The sequence below is a fragment of the Lactuca saligna genome, chromosome 2 (genome assembly GCF_052625555.1).
Source record: "Lactuca saligna cultivar CGN05327 chromosome 2, ASM5262555v1, whole genome shotgun sequence".
NCBI lineage: Eukaryota > Viridiplantae > Streptophyta > Magnoliopsida > Asterales > Asteraceae > Lactuca > Lactuca saligna.
In genome coordinates this window covers 170045765-170067749 of record NC_136418.1, presented here as the reverse complement: position 1 = coordinate 170067749, position 21985 = coordinate 170045765, and the positions used below count along the sequence as shown (strand labels likewise).

Below are 21985 nucleotides of genomic sequence, written 5' to 3'. Positions count from 1 at the left end.
TTGGCTTACGGTTGTGGATTTCAATGTTTCAGTTATTTCGGATGATCGCGGAAAAGCGAATGTGTGATTGTGCTATAAACTAGGTGTATATCATATACTTAAGTAGTGTCACATATTGACATACAACATGGAAATACAACACATAGCAGATAACATCACGATAGAACACATATTATTTTCCACTAATAATATTCGTACTTTGATACATGAAAATTTGCTCGAAAGAGCATACATAAAGGGTACAAAGTTCGTCAACATAACGACTCTATGAGTAGTGTAATCACTTAAACATAGAGTCGATGGTACATAGCATAGGTCATATAAGAGAGACCTAATACCAATACACATACTATTGATCATGATCTTGCTGTAATTTCCTAATGGTGGCAACGATACATATCCCAAAATGTTATGACAGTAGCTGAGCCATCTCGGTCATCTCTCCAATGACTTTATCATGTTCGTGCTCAGCTTGCACGGCTCATGCTTCTATGGCAAACAACTGATGTCGAAGTGTGGCAACCTCTTATTCCAGCGAACAATCCTCTCCCATGGGGTTTCCTGGTGGGGCAGGATGGCTCTGGTCTGTTTCGTCGGTAGGGGATTCGATGGGGGCTTCATCTGCATCCCCTTCCCCCTCCGTGTCGTCATTGGTCCCTCAAACTCATAATCCGTATCGGTGTACTCGTCGGGTCCAACGTCATGAGCTACTCCTTGTCCTTCCTCGGGGTCGTCTTCAATCATTATGTGGGCCACCAAGGCCTGGTGAAACTGAATGCCTTGATGTTCCCCTTCCATAGTGGTTGTGATGAGGAACACACAAGTAGGATATGTAAATAAACCACTATTACTCCTAAGATATTTTAGTTGTTAAATAAAATGAGTTGATGTTCTCTTCTTGGTTAACAAAAGGGTATGTTTTAGGTTTACCGGCCATCGCGATTGCCTCAGGGCATGTGATGGTTGTATTCTGGAGGAAATGTAGTTGATCAGGCTACATTCGCCCCCTTAATACAACTGTGAATAGTCCTGGTTTAACCGAGATGTCAGGATTTTTAAATCATCTTATTTGATTTGGTATTATGTTCATTTTCCTAAGTCGCACAAGTAAGAGTGTTTATTATTATATTTTATTTGTTTTGTTCGGAGTTATTTAGTCCCTCTTTGGGTTTATAGTTCCATATCAATGTGTGGTTAGATATGTCAGTTCACTATAAACAGAGCTCTGATACCAACCTATTACACCCCCAAACCAGACGGCGGAAACGTTCGGGGGTTTGTGTGACTTAAATTGAAATATCATCACAATGAATATACATGAACAAACACATACATCGCCAACATTACATGGTACAACTGTCATTGTTCACATCAAGTACATTGTTTAAACATTACATATCCATAACATAAATTGTTTGAGAGTCACAAAACATAACATCCTAACACACTTGGAAATTTTCTTCATCTTATTTGTTACCTGAGAATACAAGTTGTTTTGAAAACGTAAACATATATAATTTTGGTGAGTTCATAAGTATGTTTGATATTAAATTAGTTTGTATCGTTTGTAAAACCCAGAAAATCTGATATTTTCTGAAACGGCAATTGTTTACACAATAGGTGTGATGATTCATAGATATATGCATAAATGATTTCAAAACATGTAAAAATGATATGTTTCTCATAATAATTTCTTGTATTATAGTTATTGAAAGTACAAGTGAATAATGTTGTTTCCACAGAAACCCGATGTTTTCCAATAAAATAGTATGATCGCTTTGTATTATTGTATCGTCACAACGAATGAATATGATTTCCCTTGATCACTTAGATGGTATTGGATCTCTATGTGAGTCGTTATAACCATGCATAATAATGACTAATTCGCCTGTCTTGGTATTTTTCCAAACGCAGGTTTTGATCAAGATTTTGTCACCCTAGATTGGCCGAGTCTAACTGTAGCGAACAGCATCACCCCCGTATAGATCTATACACAAACTCTCGCTCTCCCTCCAGGAGACTCTGGTTATAACTACAGACTACCACCGACACTTATTAGTGTCACGCGTTATTTCCCACTAAATCCAACTGAAATTGAATAACCTTGTTTAACAACCTGATTTATGTTTACTTGAATAAAAGGTAAGCCTAACAGATGAAGAGAAGAGGACTACGGGGGCCGGCTAATCACGTATATTATTATAGGTTGTCGAGTATGCGATGGACGCGTCAGCCCATCACGCATATGATTGATTTGGACCTTACTAGCAATGCAAATGGGCCACTACGGCCCAATAGCATATAAATGTCATTGAGGGTTCGTTAGGCATGAAATTGGGTCACCTGATGCCCAATAAACATGTGTATTTATGTTGGACCCAATAATCGTGATATTGGGCCACAAAGACCCAATAACACGAATAGAATGTATTTGAGCCCAACCATTGAATCGCTTATACTTTATTGAGTTTAAGTTCGTATTGTTGGTATTTTGTTGTCTACTAAATGTTTATTTCACTATGTTTAAAAAAATAACTTAACGTTCGAATTATAACGAAGTTTTAGTTATATATAATTTTATATATATATATATATATATATATATATATATATATATATATATATATATATATATATATATAGAGAGAGAGAGAGAGAGAAAGAGAGAGAGAGAGTTAAGTTCAAATGAGAACACTATTTAATGTGAGAACGTGACAACACTACTTTATGTTACTATTCTACTATGAATTTTGTATATACAACGATATGGTATTATTCATCAACAAATATACGAACAATCACACATTAATATTTACATTAAAATTTTGTATGTACAACTTTATGACATTATTCATCACCGAATAGATGAACAATCACATATTTAACATTCACATTAGAATTTACTAAATTACTATACATATTTATGAATTTTATACTAGAATAGCAATATAAAATTGAATATATTCATATTATAATTACTACAATACTATACATATTAAATTCATAGTAGAATAGTAACATAAAGTAGTGTTCTCACATTCTCACATTATAAACTTGATAATTTTAACCCAAACATTTAAAATTGTTTATTTGGCCCAAAAACATCTAGATTGACCATTGTGGCCCCTTTTTCTATAAAAATTGCACTTTCAGTCCCTTTTTATGAAAATTTACATTTTTGGTCCTTAAACCATTTTTTATTGACATTTTCCACCCAAACTTTATTTGAATAGAAATTCTAGTCCAAAACTATTGCATTTGTCATTTGCATCCTTTATTTGTAAAAATTTTACATTTTTATCCCAATTTCCGTAAGTTTTACAATTTTGACACCAAAATCAAAAACTTTGCATTTTTAGTCCAAATTTGGAAATAAACTCATTTTTAACCCTTGAAAAAGTTTATTTACATTTTAGACCCATAGTTTGTTGAGTTTTCCAATTCAGCCCCTCAAAAACCTCATTTTTTCGCATCCTTGGACCCAAAACTCGTTAGGCCCAATTTTAAGCCCATTAAGCTAAAATTTATGTTTTGACCCTTTGAAAAGTATTATTTTCATAAAAATCAGCTTTTATACAAATAAACAACTTTTAACCCTCATAAAACCGACAATTTACAATTTACACCCATTCTTTGTTATTTTTCCAAAAATGACACTTGTAAGGCTCTTTGGTTTTGTTTTTCACTTTTTAAACTTAATGACCCTTAGATCTATGATGAATGTTGTTTATTATGTTTTTATTTATGATTCTTTTGCCCTTTTTGATATAGATCTTGAAATATAACAAATATTACATATTATCACAACCAAAAACTAAAGAAATCACATATAGCATGCAAACATGCATAGATCATCACATAATACTTGTATTCTCCCCCCAAAAACAAGTAAAAACCGAAAACAAGGGGTATGAACTCACCTTGCTTGGTTGTTTTGGTTTTGAAGAAGATGTGAAGAAGATTTTTGGTCCTAGCAAGCCTCCTTGAGTTGATTTCGAACTTAAGAAGCTTTTAATGTATTCATGGAATAAAGCTTTGTAAGAAAGAGTTCTAGATGTTGTAATGGAAGAAGATTTTTGTGTTTGATAGCACTTACCAAAGAATGACAACACTTGATGAAGATCCTTGAATCCAAGCTAAATTTTTGAGATTTCTTTGAAGGAAGAATGAAGATGATCTTTGAGAGTAATGGAGAGAATTTGTGTAATGTGTGTGTGTGCTCCTTTCGGCCGAAGATAAGAAGAGAGGGGAGGGAGAGAAGTTAAATGACCATTATGGATGTATGTTGGTCCATGCATTGGGATATGAAGGGTAATATGGAGGTGGCACCTCCCAAAGTCAACTCTCCCCATAATACTTCTTTTCCCCTTTTTTTATACTTGGGCCGATATTTGGGCTAGGAGGAAGGAGGTAATTTGATTTGGCCCACTTCTTATCTTGGTTCTTATTTATTAGGTCCATAAAGAAGTTTTCGGCTCATTGGGCCTTTAGGGTAGTTTACGGCTCAATTTTCATAAAAGAATGAATTTTATGGCCCATTATGGCTTATTGGATTTGTTATGATCCAATAAGGCCCATTAAGTTAAACCAATTCATTTTGAATTCATTATGGCCCAAAATGTTATTTTTTTATGAAAGTGGGTCCAATTAGGGCCCATTTAAGGGTCCTAGGCCCAAAATACTCAAATTAGAAGCTTATTGGTCCATTAGGTTCAATAAGGAAATCATAGTCCAAAATAAACTTAAACCAAGATTTTTAGGGTTTCTAATCTTTGGTTGACCATTTGAAGTGTTTGTATAGAGTGTTTGATGGAATTTTGTTGTTATTAAATAAACATCATGCATACTTTCATGTTTTAGTCACAAATGTTACTCTTGTTAATGTTTACAAAAACGTTAGAATTCCTAGTTGTGACAACTGTAAAGGAGTCGTGATCTTGCAGGGTTCTTGTGAGGTCTATTGATGGCGACATGTTGACAACAAAGTCTTCAAATCTTTTCAGTTGGATTCTCTTTCTCTTTTTTCTTGGTAGATTATCTAGTTGTGGCGTGGAACTACCCTCAGTATTTACTTCATCTACGAAATTTGGTTCATTAATAGACTGGTCATTAAAACGATAGACATCATTTTCATCACTTTCTTGAACATCCTTTTGAACTTGATTTAGAATTATGTCATCCTCATAATTATGATCAAAGAAATTTTCATCCTCATCTTTATTTTTCTTGGGTTCTGTAGTTAAGAAAGTGAAAAGATCTTCAACAAATATAGCATCTCTTGAAGTGATGACTTTGTTGTTGTCAATGTCGAAAACCTTGTAGCCCATTTGGCCTTAAGGGTATCCTACAAAAACACATGGTCTCCCCCTTACTTCAAACTTATATTGTTTAGTCTTTGTGTTTCTTACATACACATGACATCCAAACACCCTCATGTGCTCATAACTAGGTATCTTCCCAAATATCAATTCAAAGGGGAGTTTTAAATCATATTACCTTAGAGGGTAATCGTTTAATTATGTATGCAGTCGTCATGATGCACTCTCCCCACAACTTGATTGACAAATTTGCTTCAAATCTCAGAGTCCTTTCCATCTTAAGTAAATGTTGATGTTTCCTCTCGATGACCCCATTTTGTTATGGGGTGTGAGGACACAAGGTTTCAAGAATAATTCATTGTTGTGCATAAAATTCAATCCTTAAGCCTAATGTGAACTCACCCTCATTGTCACTTCTTATTCTCTTAACATTTTTACCAAACTGAGTTTTGACCATTTTGCAAGAATTCATTAAGCAATTTCTTGCTTTATGTTTATACTTAATGATAAATATACATACCCCTCTACTAAAATCATCAATGATTGTGAGAAAGTAGCATGCCCCGGATAAAGATAGTATATGATAGCTTCCCCATATATCACAATGTATAAGATCAAAGTACTCACTAGTTTTAATAAAACCATCAGGAAAAGGGTAAACGAGTATTTTTAGCCTTTATAGATGAATCACAAACTTTGTTTTTAAATTCAAAAGTAAAATTAGCTAAAAAATCTACTTGATGCAATTTTTCCTCGAAAGCATGTCCTAATCTCTTATGCCAAACGGAAGCATCTAGTGTAATTCTTGCACCTTTCTTTGTTGTCAAAGCCATAGGATAGAGACCTTTATCACATTGCCCCACGCCAATCAAGCTCCTCGTTTGTATGTCATGGGCAACAAAGAAATCAAGAAAGAATGTCATATAACAATGAAGATCTTTCATCAAACAACTAATAGAAAAAAATTGTTGCATTTAAATTTCGGAATGTATAACACTTCAACGATTTTAATCCCATTAGGTAAGGTTGGGGTTCCTTTTCCTTCTACTAGAACATAATCATCGTTGGGTATGATGACAGGAGATTCACCATTACAATTCATCTTGCCTTCAAAGAGATTACGATTTCCAGTCATATGTTCTGTTGCACCTGCGCCAACAACCCATGATTTATTTGTTATATTTTACCTGCCATGTTATCCATATTAACCTTGCCTTTATTAGAAAAGTGTTTGATCAACTTTTGGTACTACTCACTTGTGAGTCCTAGTATGGAGCTTGATTCCGTATCAACAAAGGCTGCCTTGGATCGTCCTTTCTCCTTCTTGCCTTTACCCGGCCACCATTCAGGATAGTCAATCTTCTTGAAACAATCATCCTTATTGTTTTCATTCTTACCACAAAAACTATAGTGTTCTTTCGTTGTGTTTTTTACTCGTTGTGTGTTTGGGTTATTTGTCATCTCTCGACGATTATGTGCAACACTTTGAAAGGCAACTACTTCCTGTATCGATTTCTTTATAGTTGTGATGGCTCTTTGGTGTTCATCTTCATAAACAAGATGATAAGTTGTTCCCAACGTGGGAGTTGGTTTTGAAGCAAGAATTTGTGTGTATGGTGGAGAGCACTATTAAAACCCATCAGAAACACATAATGTCTTTCTTTTTCTTTAGCTTCATTTAATATTTTTCCAAGATCACGCGTGCACTTACCACATGAGCACCTTGGAGTCGGTGATACAGACTGAATCTCGTCCCATATGTGTAGTAAGCTGATATTGAACTATCATCCTGTTGAGTCGTGGTGAGGGCCTGTTTTAATTCATACGCACGATGAGCACTTTCTTTACCAAATCGCTCTTCAAGATCAACCTACATCTCTGCACTTGTGTTCGCATATTTGACCCTCGATCTGATCATCTTTTTCATCATCGTGGTGAGCCAACCCTTGATCATAGCATCACAACACATCCACCTCATATAATCTCGGGAATCGTCATCTAGTAGTTTGATCGTCTCATCTACAAATCTCATCTTGTTCTTTGCAAATATGAAGTTTTTCATCTCTTAAGCACAATCTTCATAATTCCTGTCAATGAGAACATCGTTTAGATGCATCTGAGATACTCAAACGAATGTATGTAATATGGTGAGTTACACGATCATCTTTTTGGTTCCGGATTTACCCGAGTAGTCTCCTCATATGGTGGTATCGCTGCTTTAGTGTTTGTTCTGGGATATCTGATCGACCAACTCTAATACCATGAAAAAACGGTAAACATAAATTTATCTTTTATTAATGAATTATGAGAATAAAACAATATTATAGCTGGAAGTAAGGAAAGGATAACAAATAAACTAGGAACTAGCTTAAATACAAAGCACAAAATCTTTTAATATCTCTATTTTTTTGTTACTTAATAATTGTAATAAGTCCAGCGTCCAATTATGACTAATCAGTAATCACTAAGGTGATTATATGTGACAACTTTAGTTTATACTTAATACGCTTCTAAGTTGTAACCCCTAACTGGCTAACTCTCTTTTTTCACTTTACGCCGGCATACAAACTTGAACGCTTGCATCTTCTCTGAGGAGGTTCAAATACTACTAAGAAACAATGTCGTCATTATGTGTTCCTCCCCAATTTGTTTCACTTAAGGTCTCTGAATTCAATTCTCGAAAGGTCAGAATCAAGTCAACTTAATTCAAATTTTGTCAAGTTTATACATTCGATTGTTTTGTACGTCTGCATTTGTTTAATTGCGCCTATCTGGAACCATGTTATAGTAGTAGCTAAAACTCTAAACCCTAAATTTTCTTACTTCGTTCATCGTAAAAGTGGGTTGTAAATGGGCTAAAACATGAGGAAATTTCTACTACATTTCTCGAAACTGACTCCTAAAATTACAACATCCTCTTCGTCATTATTTAACATTTGAACTAAAACTGTATCTGATTTGAACATATGGATGTTCCTTTTTGCAGCTGTTAGGTTCATTTGCTTCTCCAAAAAGAGATTTTCGGGTATTTTCCATGTCGACAGATGTAAAAGAGGCATCAAATTTCATCCCAGCAGCTCCAATATTTTTGCCTGAAGGACCATGGAAGCAGGTAATGCATTTACTTATTCTGAGACATGTTTGAACACAAAAGTATGGATCATTCATCATAGTCCCAAACCTGTTGAATCTTTTTTATTTTAATTGCGAAGATTCCTGGTGGAGTTACTGCTGCTGAAGGATTCAAAGCTGCAGGGATGTATGGAGGATTGCGAGCAGCAGGACAGAAGCCTGATCTTGCACTTGTCACTTGTGATGTAGATGCCATATCTGCAGGTTCGTTGAATTTACTATTTTGACCTTCTACAACCTAAAATTGCTTGATCAATTTGACAAACTTCCTTCAGGGGCATTTACTAGAAACGTGGTTGCAGCTGCACCCGTTCTTTATTGCAAAAGTACATTACAAAAATCTACAACAGTGAGTTTTCTCTATAACTTTTTATTACCAAATCTTTTTTGAATTTATTTAACTGATTTCAATTATGCAACCTCATTAGGCTCGTGCAGTCTTGATAAATGCTGGTCAAGCAAATGCAGCCACGGTAATTTTTTACTTAACTTTTTGTTACCCGTGATGTAAAATGACGTATATGCCCTTACAGGGGGATGCAGGTTACCAAGATGTAATAGATTGTTCAAATGCCCTTTCCAATGTATGTAAAGTGTAAACCTTGTTGTGTTCATTTATTTCTATTTACCTAACGAAAATAATACTGATAATTCACAATTCTACAGTTACTTCAAGTAAGCCCAGATGAAATCTTGATAGAATCAACTGGGGTAATTGGTCAACGAATAAAGAAGGTAAATAAGTAAACAATACAGCAAATTCATTTATAGTCAATTTTTTTGACCATGTGTTTGACTTTATCATATTATGTGCAGGAGCCTCTTCTTAATTCACTTCCTAAGTTAATTAGTTTGCTTTCATCAAGTGTCAAGGGGTAATGTTGTAATTTGTAACTCCTTGTATTCCTTTCCTTTAAATGTTCAATTAATTATTGATTCTACTTTCGGTTTGCAGAGCAGATTCTGCTGCTGTGGCAATAACAACAACCGATCTTGTGAGCAAGAGTGTAGCAGTAGAGTTTGAGGTATCATATTTTACATTTATTTTCTTACTTTTTTTATTTCATTTATTATCGTTTTATTAAAAAATAGGTTATCTTTTAAGGTTGGTGGAAGCCGTATAAGAATCGGGGGAATGGCAAAAGGTTCCGGAATGATCCACCCAAACATGGGAACACTTCTTGGCGTATGTACTAATACTGCTATATTATTAATTTATTACCATAAAATGTTCTGTAAAATAATTTAATTGTTACAAAAAAAAATTGTCAATTTTCAGGTTATAACAACTGATGCTCGTGTAGATACTGACATCTGGCGAAAGATGGTACAGATTGCTGTGAATCGAAGTTTCAACCAAATCACTGTGAGTAGTAGCGTCATTAAAGGGTATTTTAGTCATTTAACCAATAGTGACATGTGTGTATTAATAACTAAAACATTGTTTATGAAATGTTGTAGGTAGATGGGGATACTAGCACCAATGATACCATTATTGCTTTGGCTAGTGGTTTATCTGGATCAAACAGGATATCATCGTTACACAGTTCTGAAGGAAATCAACTACAAATGTGCCTTGATGCGGTATGTTTAAATTACCAATTTACCCTTTTTTGTTATATGCAAATTTAATAATGTTTGTTTTGTTGATCTTTACCAGGTAATGCAAGGGCTTGCCAAATCAATAGCATGGGATGGAGAAGGGGCAACATGTCTGATAGAGGTCTGTTTGTTTGTTTGTTTGTTTTGGGGCAGAAGGGTATTTATGGAAATGGGAAATGATGCAGGTGACAGTGAGTGGTGCAGGGAGTGAAAGTGAAGCAGCAAAGATTGCACGTTCAGTGGCATCTTCTTCACTTACCAAGGCATGATGGTTAATATGTTGTTATTTGAAGGTGAATTAACTGTTTCCAATGATATAATGATGATGGTTTTTATGGTTGGTTTTATCAGGCAGCAATTTATGGTAGAGATCCGAATTGGGGGCGGATAGCCTGTGCTGCAGGGTATGCGGGGATTTGTTTTGACTCAAATGCCCTTAGAATAGCACTTGGAGATATTCTACTTATGGAAGGAGGCCAACCACTTCCATTTGATAGGTAACAACACCATACACACACCGACACACATACATGATATTTGAAATACTGAAAATGCGGGAGGGTTCCAGGTCAGCAGCTAGTAATTACCTGAAAGAGGCTGGTGATGCTCATGGCACTGTCAAAATTCAAATATCCATAGGTAACATTGTTATTAAGTCGTTCTTTTTTCTGCATTAAGTCAACAATAGTTATGTATTTGTTTATATTGGGTGGAACATGAACAGGGGATGGACCAGGAACAGGGTTAGCATGGGGATGTGATTTAAGTTATGATTATGTCAAGATTAATGCAGAGTACACCACCTAGAGAGTATTATAGACTCCACTTTTTCAGTTTTATTATGTGCTATAAGATATATATGAACGAAGATGTATTTGCGGATATTTTGTGTGGTATTTTATGGTGATTCTGGGAACTTAACTTCAGTTAGCTTCAGTAGCTGATCTTTGTATTCTGTAACACCTGAACAATAAAGATGCAGAAACAGTCAAAACACTAGTTCCAGACAGTTAATTGGTTGTTATGAAAAGAAAACTTAAAACATCACCTATCTTGCATCTATAATTCTATATTCAGAAGAAAAAACAAAAACGTTATTTTATATTCCGGAAAAAAAAAAAAACACATTCAATTTCTGCTTATAACCCCCAACGGGTACTTCTTGAACGGAAAGTGCTAGAAAATTTAAACCGGTTGAAGAACACCAGTTGCATAGAAAACCAAATTTTGTATAAAAATAAAAGCGACTGTTAAAAAAAACTTTACATATACAAATCTCTAGATCTCAGATTTGTATGTCCACAAAGTACCAGTAATGCTAAAAAACAATAACACGTTCAGAATCATACACATCGAAATAACAGCCATGGGGTATGGAGGATGTTTTTACGGATAAATGCAACGCGGATTGAGAAGGGTCACAAAACGATTACAGAAATTTTAATTGGTTACCTCCAAATTGAATGCATTCTCATTGGTTATTTAGTGAACACCATTTTCACCTATAGTTAATGAAATGTTAAAAGGGGTTGATAATGATTTGGCAGCCATTTGACACATAAAATCTAAAAACCATACCTCATGACCTAACAAGGTAACCCTGCCATCATCATTACCCTAACAACATGATCTAATTTCAAACTTATGAGTCCTGATCAGATGAAAATTAAAATAAATCAAGGATAAAGGAATCATGTATACAAAAATACTAATTTTCATTTCAAACAAACGAGATGTTGTTCTACATAGTTAAATCCAGCAATAAGATTCTGAGTACAGAGAGACTACAATAGCTAATTTTCCCTAAATCACAAACAAATGTCCAGAAGATTAACAACGAACTGATGGAAACTGCTATCCATCCACTAAGCTTTCTTAGGTGATTTGGTTGCTTTTGATGGAGATTTAGGCTCCTTAGTTGCTTTGTCAAGAGCCTTTTTTGGCAGAAGAACTGGGTTGATGTTTGGAAGAACACCACCATGAGCGATTGTCACTCCCGAAAGAAGTTTTCCCAATTCTTCATCATTCCTCACAGCTAAAAGAACATGTCTGGGAATGATTCTGGTCTTCTTGTTGTCTCTGGCAGCATTTCCAGCCAACTCCAAAACCTAATTTCAAATTCATTGGGAAAGAAACTCGAATTTCAGAATCAACAAGCATACAAAATATACAAAAGTCAAATAGATCTGCAACTAATGACATTCGTACAAAATTCCAATGTTAATTTTAGCGATAGTTAATGAACTCGATTTAATTGTTCAGTTTATTGATAAAGTAATGAAGGTGTGTTAGGTAATTGTTAATAAATAAGCCGGAAAATACCTCAGCAGCAAGGTACTCGAGGACAGCGGCGAGGTAAACCGGAGCACCGCTTCCGACACGCTTTGCGTACTGGCCTTTCTTGAGGAAACGACCCAACCTTCCGACGGGGAACTGAAGACCGGCCTTGACGGAGCGGGAAACCGGCTTCTTCTTAGGACCACCAGCCTTCCTTCCGGCGGCTCCCTTTTTCACCTTTGTTCCTGTCTCCATTTCGCCTTTCAACGACTAAATTAGCAAATTAACCTGACGGAAGAAGAAAGCCCCTGTGATTTTTCCGATTAAACTTATTGTGTGTGATGTTTTAAGAAATATGTGGGGGTGTTATTTATATGGCGATTTGTTCGCTTCGCTTGGAGTATTGGTTTTTGTGGTGATGGATTTTGGCCGCTAGATTGGGTTTGATCAACGGGTGATGCTGGGAGTCGGTTGATCCGTGTGGTTTTGGATTGACCAATCAGAAGAAGGGAGATAAGGAGACAGCGCACTATTTATTTTTAAAGGATTAATTACTTTTTGACATTGTTTTGAAAGTAAAATAGTTATTTACGTCGTAATTTAGTAAATTCAAATACTTGACCCCAGCAATTAATGTAGGCTACAATATCATATAACTGCGACGGAATTTTTTAAAGGGAAATTATTTTATGTTCTAAAATATTTTTGTAAGCTTCATCAAGGGGTATTATTGTAATCTACGAGATATAGTGGTTTCATCATTTGTTCCGGTACGAGCGACGATGGCCTATGGGAGAACTTATGAGTTCTAGCACTACCGACGCTAGGAGAAGAGTGGTAGCAGGAGGATACGTGTATGTCGCATGGGTTGTTTGACCATTAGATGCTCCAAGGGAATTATATTCTTCGCATGCTTCGTGTTTGATTAGAGTTCAGTGGTTCTGCGAGGATTCGACAACCATAGTAAAAGGATGAAATTTATAGTCGCTAGTATGGGAACTTAAGGAGTTGGTATAGTAGCATGAGAAGTGGATTGAGGTATCGCACTGGACCATAATTCAAGAGTACTCTTCAAGATTTCAGAGGATGGATGATTTTAGGGTTTGACGGGTAATTGATCGCTAGCATTGGCGAGCGTAGGTCGTCAAAAGTGGACTATAAGGAAGTAAGAAGGATTGGGAATCCTTCAATCCTCATCTGCCGTGAAGACTTAATAGGATCCAAGTGGGGGAGAATCAATCAAGTATCCAGGAGCAGAAATAGGTGTGAAACTAGGACGAGGTTTGCATCCCGATAAGGAGAAAGGTGGTCGAGTTGCCGTCTAGATTGAGGACTGTGAGTTGGGAGTTCGAAAAACATTCTAAAATTTGGTTCACGCCTTCCCTTAGCATCAAATAACTGAACTAGGAAAACATAGTAGGGATTTCAATCAAGACATGAGTTCAGCTTGGGATATTATATTGTGTAGGTGTGCTCGACCTTTGGGTATGTTCGGATTAGTAATCAACGGTAATACCATGGTCAGCGGTTGAGTTACCATGAAAAGTGTTGTAAGTTTGTGGGTGTAGTAGTAGCATTCACTAGCAGTCAGTTAGCATGGAAAGTGTTGTAAGTCTGTGGGTGTATCCTCAGGATGGCATGTGTCAATTCTCGTAAGAAATGACAGTTGGTTCATGACAAATCTAAGGAGCTGCGAGCTTACTGCATGACTCACTTTGGGATAGGTGATTGATAGATAGTTTAGTTTACTTCTTTTTATAGTTTATTTTAGCATATTTCATTCATAATTTAGATAATTTCCATGCATATTTTCCTTTTTTGTTATTTTATGACTATTTCGGGTACTTTCAAATCTTGTGAGCATAATTGCAGGTTTTCGGGTCTAGCGGAGCGGGAGTGTTCGGGACGTATGGGAGGCGATGAGATTTGGTAGACAAAAATGACGTTGGGCTTGATGGGTAGTGGCGATGATGCATGGAGTGATCTTGATGATTATTTGAAGACTTGGAGAGAAATAAACTTTAAATTTGCAAGATGCGGGGGAATATTCAAGCGTACGTAAATTATTAATCGGGCGAATTCACGAGCTTTGGAGGATTTGGAGAGGTCAAATTGGGCTTAAAATGAAGAAAAACTTGAAGAAAATGGGCTAGGAGGTGATTGGTTTCGATCCGGGCCAAGTGGGCTAAGCTATGGAGGCCCAAAACCTCAAAGATGCTACATCCAGGGACCACCCGCGCAAGAGCACGCGGGTCGCGCAACCTCCTGCAGGGGCAATTTTGGAAATTCTTCTTTTGAGCTATTTGAGGAAGGTTGGTGCCCATCTTTTGCATACTCTTGGACATCCGATTTTTGAAGATTCTCTCTGGAGTTTTGGAGACTTTTGAAGGCCAAGAACCCTTGAAGAACATCATATTTTTACCTCTTGATTCTTGCTTAATGTTTGGTACAAATTTCTCTAACTTTGTTTCTTTGGGTTTAGCCATGCTTGGCTAAGCTAATCTTGGTTGACTTTTGGTTAATCTTTTGAACTTTTGTTGAATGTTGAAGAATCCATGAACATGTTCTTGAATCTTTATGGAAATGTTTTGTGTTTTAACATCTTATCATTACTTGTATGTTTTAGTTCATGAGTTTAAATGTGTTTGTGGTGAATAGTTGGCTAATTTCTTGATTAAGTAAAGGATCCTCAAATTAGCAAGCAACAAATGATTTTTGTGTTGTTTTTGCTTCACACAATCATAAAAATATTTCCTCCAACATGGTGGTGAAAGCATTTGACCCCTCTTGGATTTGGTGACTTTTCGGTTCTTAATGCTAGTTGACTTTCACTAATTACATGCTATTTGGAATTAGTGACTTTGACTAAGGAAATTGTTATGAGCTTCTCTAGCCATTTCAACAATTAAGAAAAGTCTAGGTAATCTCAAGCTCCTTGGATTACTATAGCCAAATTGAGGATTAAAAACAAGTATTGCACCATTGAATTCTAATGATATGTTCATCAAAAGTCAAAGTGAGAAAACTTTAAGTCAACCATCTTTCCCTTATTGATTTTACATCAAATTCTTATTTTTGTTGCAATTGTCTATTTAAATCATAGTTAATTCTAGTTTGTTTCAAGTATTTCAAAACATCAAAACCCCCATTTTTAATTTATTGTCATATTCCAAGTATTTTACAAAGAGATTTTTCATAGAGTTATCAAATTGAACCAGTATCCGTGGATTCGATCCCTATACCACTATACACTATTTTAGTGTGTAATATTTAGGGTTATTATTTGTGTTGGCTTCGACAACCACCAGTGATTGCGATAGACTTTGAGGACGAAGTCTAAGATAAGTGGGGGAGTTTTGTAACGCCCGGTTCCTGGTAGGTATTTTAAATAAGAATTATTCATATTAGCAAAGGGACTCGACGAGTTGGAGGCCCCAAACTCATCGAGTATGAATGGGATTTTTGGACGCGGGACTCGAAGTCTACTCGATGAGTTGGGGAGCCCATACTCGATGAGTAGGGATGCCATAATGAAATCATAATTAAAAGGGTTTGCACCCTATTTAAACACCTTAACCTCCAAATGTTAGTCTCATTTGCAGCCTCCATCATTGCAAATAGGGATGGCAATATAACCCAACCCGCTGGGGAACCCGGTTAACCCGTCCCAACTGGGGATGGGTATTCCCCTCAAAATCGGGTAACGAGTATGGGGTCGGGGATCCCCGTATGATAAAAAGTGGGGATGGGGACGGGGGCGGGTATGCTATTCCCCAACCCACCCCTCCCCCGGTTATATTATACCCACATATACATATAATATATTAGTGTTAGTATATATCAATTCATTATAGATATAAATGTTATATACTTTAAGTGAAATATGCCCATGACCGACTGACCGTGCATTCGATTCACAAAACAGGGTTAGGCAATAGGTAATTCCTAATATCTCGCATATTCCGATTTCCAATCACATCATGATCAATTGATCATCTGTCGATTCGCTTCATCGCTTGGGCTTAGGCGATTGGCGACTGACGAGTGACGATTCATGAGACCCACGAGATTGTGAGACCATATCACAAATTGCAATTTGCGAGAAACCAAGAGTGAGACAAACAAGATTGCGATTTGCGACTTCATTACTTCAATCGTGCATTCGTTCGTGTACCGTTACAGCCTTAGTTACAACCTTAATTCTATTGCGATTTACGACTTCATTACTTCAATCGGTGCTTGGCAGGTCACTCACGAGTCACGAAACAGGGTTACTGGGTTACCTGTTACAGCCTTAGTTACATGTTAGCGACTTGTTTTCTCCTTACTGGCTTACTCCAATCGTGCTTCTCAATTCTCATCTTTTGTTTGACATGATTTGCATTACAGCGAATTTAGGATGTTGTTGTGCAGATTATTCTCAATACACCATTCCAAATATGTGTTTATGATTTTCCAATTTGATATTGTTGTGTAGAGTGCAGACTTTGTGATGTTCGTACTCTATTTTTTAGATTTTGGATGATGATGATGAATTTATGTTTATAATCAATGTTTTTTTGTATATTGTATGATGTTTAGACTATATTTGATGTTACGAATTGTGTTTTTTTTTTTTTTTTTGTAGGTTTAGATGGATACACCAGAAAATGATAAACAACCAACCATGAATGATGAAGATGAACTTGAGGACAATGAACAAGAAGCTGTAGAAAATAATGAACAAGAAGTTGTAGAAAATAATCCTAAAAAAAGGTTGAAATCCGCTGCTTGGAACCATTTTGATCCGATTTTTATTGATGGTGTTCGTAGATGGGCGAAGTGAGTACATTGCAAGAAACAACTTACTGGTAGATCCAATCATGGAACAACACATTTGAAAGATCATTACAGGATATGTGTTGGCAAAAATACAATAGACATTAGGCAAAATATATTGGTTCAAGGACAAAAAAACTATTGATGGTAAAGCTTATATGAGTAAATATTCATTTGATGCTGAAGTGTCTAGAGATGGACTAGCAAAGATGATTATAATTCATGATTACCCACTCTCCATTGTTGAACATTATGGTTTTCGAAAGTATATCGAAAGTCTTCTACATTTATTTAAGGTACCTTGTCGTAATACAGTCAAGGGCGATATAATGAAGGTATACAAAGATAAAAAAATGTCATATCTTGAAATGTTTTGAAGAGAATGCTAGTGGGATTGCTCTCACGTCTGATATGTGGACAACAAGTAACCAAAAGAAAGGTTACATGGCAATCACATCACATTATATAAATGTCAACTGGTAGTTACAAAATCAAATTATGAGGTATTTACTATAACTAATATTATTATTTGTAAGTTGTATTCGATGAAGTTTGTAAGTGTTGTATTTTGTTTAATGCAGCTTTATACATGTACCATCTCCACACACTGTTGATGCATTGTCACAAGTTATGATGGAATGCTTTTTGGAGTGGAACATTGACAACAAGTTGTCAACATTAACACTTGACAATTGTTCAACAAATGATGCCATCGTCGACAAGCTTTTAGGTAAGCTTACTACTTCATCGCTAATTTTGAAGGGGTGAATATTTCATATGCGATGTTGTGCGCATATAATTAATCTTATTGTGCAAGATGGATTTTTTGTGATTGTCAATGCAATTGAAAATGTTAGGAATAGTGTCTCCTATTGGACAAGTTCTCCTAAAAGAATACATATTTTAGACTTTTTGCTCAACAAGTGGGTGTTAATTGCCAAAAAGAGTTACTTCTTGATTACAAAACAAGATGGAATTCCATTTATATGATGTTGAGTGTTGCTTTGGAGTACAAAGAAGTTTTTAATCGTTTGAGCAAAAAAGATAAACATTATGTTTGCTTGCCTAGTAAAGATGAATGGAATATGGCATCAAATGTTTGTGAAAAACTGAAATTGTTCTATCAAGTGACTGAAAAATTTTCTGGTACCAAGTATCCCACATCAAACATATTCTTCCCTTTAATTTGTGACATGAAACTATCATTGTTGAGTTGGAGCGTATCAGATAATAATGTTATTAAGTCTATGGCATCAACTATGTTGACCAAATTTGAGAAGTATTGGAATGTAATACATAATGTTATGAGTGTAGCAATTATCTTAGACCCTAGGTATAAGTTAAAGTTGATCAATTATTTCTTTCCAAAGTTATATGGGAATGAAGCAAGAAGTGAGATTACGCAAGTATGCAACATAATTACCGAGTTATTTGAAGAGTATAAAAAGAAACATAATGCAAAACAAGGAGCTTCTTGGAAACGACAATGTGAAACAAACATCTTTGAGGGAAGGCGTTCTACTTTAAGCAAATCAACATGGGAGTTGGATTCCGAGAATATGCTTTTCTGAGGATGATGGATTGGAAAAAACTGAGTTGGATGATTATTTAGTTGAGAAGTTGTTACCGAATGAGGAGGGCTTTGACATATTAACGTGGTGGAAGTGTAATGGTTATAAGTTTCCAATATTATATAAGATTGCCAGAGATATCTTAGCCATTCCAATTTCTTTAGTTGCTTCGGAATCATCTTTTAACATGAGCGGGAATAAAGTGACAAAACAACGTAACCGACTCAAAGCGGAAACAGTTGGGGCATTAATGTGTAGCCAAAGTTGGTTACGGAAAGAACTTCAAGGTAAATTTTTAATAAATATATCAATTGTTATATCATACTTGTGTGTAAATATTATTTTTTCTAAAAATAAGTTCTATATGTTTCAGGTAAAAAGCAAGGAGAACCAAAGGCTTTTGATCAGACAGTTGCATATGATGAAGATGTTGAGTAATTTTCAAAGAAATAGAACCAAAGACTTGAAATTTAGTTTGTTTAATCATGTTCTCGTTTTGATGGTTGTTAAATTTTATGATTGATGTAAACAATCTAATTATGAGATATGGTTTTGATAATGTATTAAACTTGAGTTTTTTTTTTTTTTTTTTTTTTTGTGGCTTAAGTTGATTTATTATGACATATGGTTTTGAACTTTTGATAGCACGGGGATGGGTCGGGGATAAGCCAAAAATCTAAAGGGGAGGGGGTTAGATTCCCCGCCTCCGTTGAGGATGGGGATGGGGATAAGGTTATAGACTCGGGGATGGGGATGGGGATGGTAAACCCGCCCCATTGCCATCCCTAATTGCAAACCATAGCCATAAAACCCTAATCCACATTTGAGTGTTTTTAAGCCATTTTTGTGTGTTCTTGGTGATTTTGAAACTTGAGAATGAATGGGAAGCTTGAGGATTCAAGAGGAATTCAGTAGATCCGGGAGTTGAGTTACGTTTCTAACTTAGTTAAGGTAAAAAGTTGATACCTTGGCTTACCATTGCTTAGATCTTTACTCAGGGTTGTATTTTGTTACTTTTGGATCATATTGAAGTCATTTACGAGGTTTGAGTGTATCATGAGGTTTTGACTTCAAATATAGACACTTATAAGCTCACGAGGCTTAAGTTGTCAGCTTTATAAAGCCTTGGCCTTTCCCCATGCCCTATACCTCTTTTGGAGCCTAGTTTTGGTGTTTTTAGTTTCCTCACACCATGCATGCACGTAAAGTTAGTATCCTTATGTGATATATCGACTATAGGGGACCATATCTATGGCTTAGATGCATTGAGCCCCAAAACAAGCGACTTAATGGATTTTGACTATAGGGGGCTCGATGAGTCGTTCATACAACTTGGCGAGTTGGGTCGTGGTCCCCAACCTTTTTTCTGTTACTGAGTAGATTCATTGAGTCTAAGAGATGACTTTGTGAGTTGGACATGGTTTTGAGATATAAAGATCGAGGAACTCAACGAGGGACTCGACGATTTGTGAGTGAAATGTTCTGACTCTGTTTGAAGGGGAACTCGACGAGTTCATGAAAGAACTCGTCGAGTAGGATCGAGATTTCCAAAGTTTCATGGATCATTAACTTGACGAGTTGAGTCAACCAGGATGTTGAATTTGACCAAAATGTTGACTTTGACGTTGAATTTGACCAAGGTTGACCCTTAGAGGGTTATGAAGTATGGAATGGATGCTAGAGGGTTGTCCCATGTAAGGGTTGGGCCAAATTTGGAAGATTGGTCCATTAATGGACTTTCATGGATTTACTATTTGGGCCTTGATGGGTCGAGGGTGAAATGATCATTTCACCCTAATAAATATTATGGATCGTGTATTGAGATCTCAATTGCTAATTGGGTAATAATGTGGTATTGATAGCTTGAGAATTTGTTAGGGCATCAACAAGGATTTCTTGCAATGGACTTCAATAGTACGATGTAAGTTACCTTCTAGTTGAAGTGGGTCGAAGGCACTAATGCCGACCCACTAGTATGAGTTATGGTAGATATAATTGTATTTGTGATGATTATCTAGTATGTCATTATCTTTTATGCTTCATGTGCTAGCATGCTATGAGATTATGTGATAATGGTGGGAGAGGTAGGATAGACCATAGTACCGGTCGATAGGGCCGTAGGGGTATGCCAACATTCGATTAAGCCAGGCAAGTACATGACTTATGTGTTATTAGGTAGCATGTTATATTGTAGAAGTAGGGGTGAAATAGTCATCGGATACCAATCGAAAGGACCTAAGGGGTAGGCCAACACCCAGATATGCTATGCAGTATGAAAATTGTATGTATATGCTAGGATATTATGTGGTAGTGGTAGGGGTGAAATGGTCCCTATATACCGATTGAAAGAGACCGAAGGGGTAAGCCATCACCCAAATATGCTAGGTAGGTTACTGGTTGAAAGAGACCGAAGAGGTGGGCCAACACCCATATATGTTAGGCGGTTACCGGTTGAAAGAGACCGAAGGGGTAGGTCGGGCACCCAGATGTGTCTGGCAGTATGTTATTTGTATGGTATGTGGTATGATGAGGGAACTCACTTAGCTTCGTGCTTACGGTTTTCAATTTCGGTTTTAGGTACTTCATTTTCAAAAGAAAGGAGTCGGTGATCGCAGCGCATCACATTATGTTTTCCGCACATGAGATTTTTGGGAATTATACTCTGGTATTGTTTAATGATAACACATTTTGATTATTGACACTTTGGGTTTTGGCATGGGATGTTATTATGGATGTTTTTTATATTGTTGGTTTTATAATAACTTAATTAAAAATAAAATTTTTGGTCTTGAATTTTGGTATGTTATATTGGGTTGAGGATAAGGAGATAAGACAACTTGATTATTATATTAATTAATTTAGGCATCGCCCCAAAAACTTAGCTTTTGACCCAAGTTTCCTTCAAATATATAGAGACCCCCTGGCCTTCATAATTTCTTCCACCCTTATAAGAAGCCAAAGACCGGAATTTTAACTACCCTCCCCTCTTTCTTTAAGCCTTCTTGATTCTAGGGTTGGATGTGAACCATTAGAGGCACGACATTTGTGGTGCCAACTTCAAACAAAATTTCATGAAGGATTTTACTTTGATTATCTACTAGCATTATTAAAATGCATGTTTTCTTTACCCTTTCACTATTTCAAAAATATTAGGGTAACAATAGGGTTCTTGATCTTCAAATTGATTATTGCATTCAATAGTGAAAAATCTGAATCCTTACGGTGTATGCAAATTTAGAATTTTATTTTTCTACCCAAAAATATGCT

At 36.1% G+C, this 21985-nt stretch overlaps 2 protein-coding genes across 2 annotated transcripts; one reads left to right on the top strand and one right to left on the bottom strand.

Moving 5' to 3' along the window:
* The first annotated feature begins 7828 nt into the window (after positions 1-7828).
* Positions 7829-11061, top strand: LOC145032734 (arginine biosynthesis protein ArgJ family). Its single transcript, XM_078981642.1, has 17 exons — positions 7829-8002; positions 8305-8430; positions 8531-8654; positions 8726-8799; positions 8879-8923; positions 8984-9034; positions 9117-9185; positions 9267-9325; positions 9406-9475; positions 9556-9636; positions 9730-9816; positions 9912-10034; positions 10111-10173; positions 10238-10315; positions 10404-10549; positions 10621-10691; positions 10777-11061. Exons 1-17 carry the CDS (start codon positions 7937-7939, stop codon positions 10857-10859), a joined length of 1416 nt encoding a protein of 471 aa, XP_078837768.1. The 5' UTR covers positions 7829-7936; the 3' UTR covers positions 10860-11061.
* Positions 11062-11748: 687 nt separating this feature from the next.
* Positions 11749-12685, bottom strand: LOC145032733 (histone H2A). The gene is made up of 2 exons (XM_078981641.1): positions 12375-12685; positions 11749-12160 (listed from the first exon to the last, which is right to left on the bottom strand). Exons 1-2 carry the CDS (start codon positions 12582-12584, stop codon positions 11918-11920), a joined length of 453 nt encoding a protein of 150 aa, XP_078837767.1. The 5' UTR covers positions 12585-12685; the 3' UTR covers positions 11749-11917.
* Between the last annotated feature and the right edge of the window lie 9300 nt (positions 12686-21985).

Excerpts from the sequence above, each read along its gene's own strand:
- LOC145032734 (XM_078981642.1), top strand. The coding sequence starts at position 7,937 with ATGTCGTCATTATGTGTTCCTCCCCAATTTGTTTCACTTAAGGTCTCT. Across the intron at positions 8,003-8,304 it reads CTGAATTCAATTCTCGAAAG|CTGTTAGGTTCATTTGCTTC; the intron begins GTCAGAATCAAG and ends TCCTTTTTGCAG. Across the intron at positions 9,035-9,116 it reads GTTCAAATGCCCTTTCCAAT|TTACTTCAAGTAAGCCCAGA; the intron begins GTATGTAAAGTG and ends ACAATTCTACAG.
- LOC145032733 (XM_078981641.1), bottom strand. The coding sequence starts at position 12,584 with ATGGAGACAGGAACAAAGGTGAAAAAGGGAGCCGCCGGAAGGAAGGCT. Across the intron at positions 12,161-12,374 it reads TCGAGTACCTTGCTGCTGAG|GTTTTGGAGTTGGCTGGAAA; the intron begins GTATTTTCCGGC and ends ATTTGAAATTAG.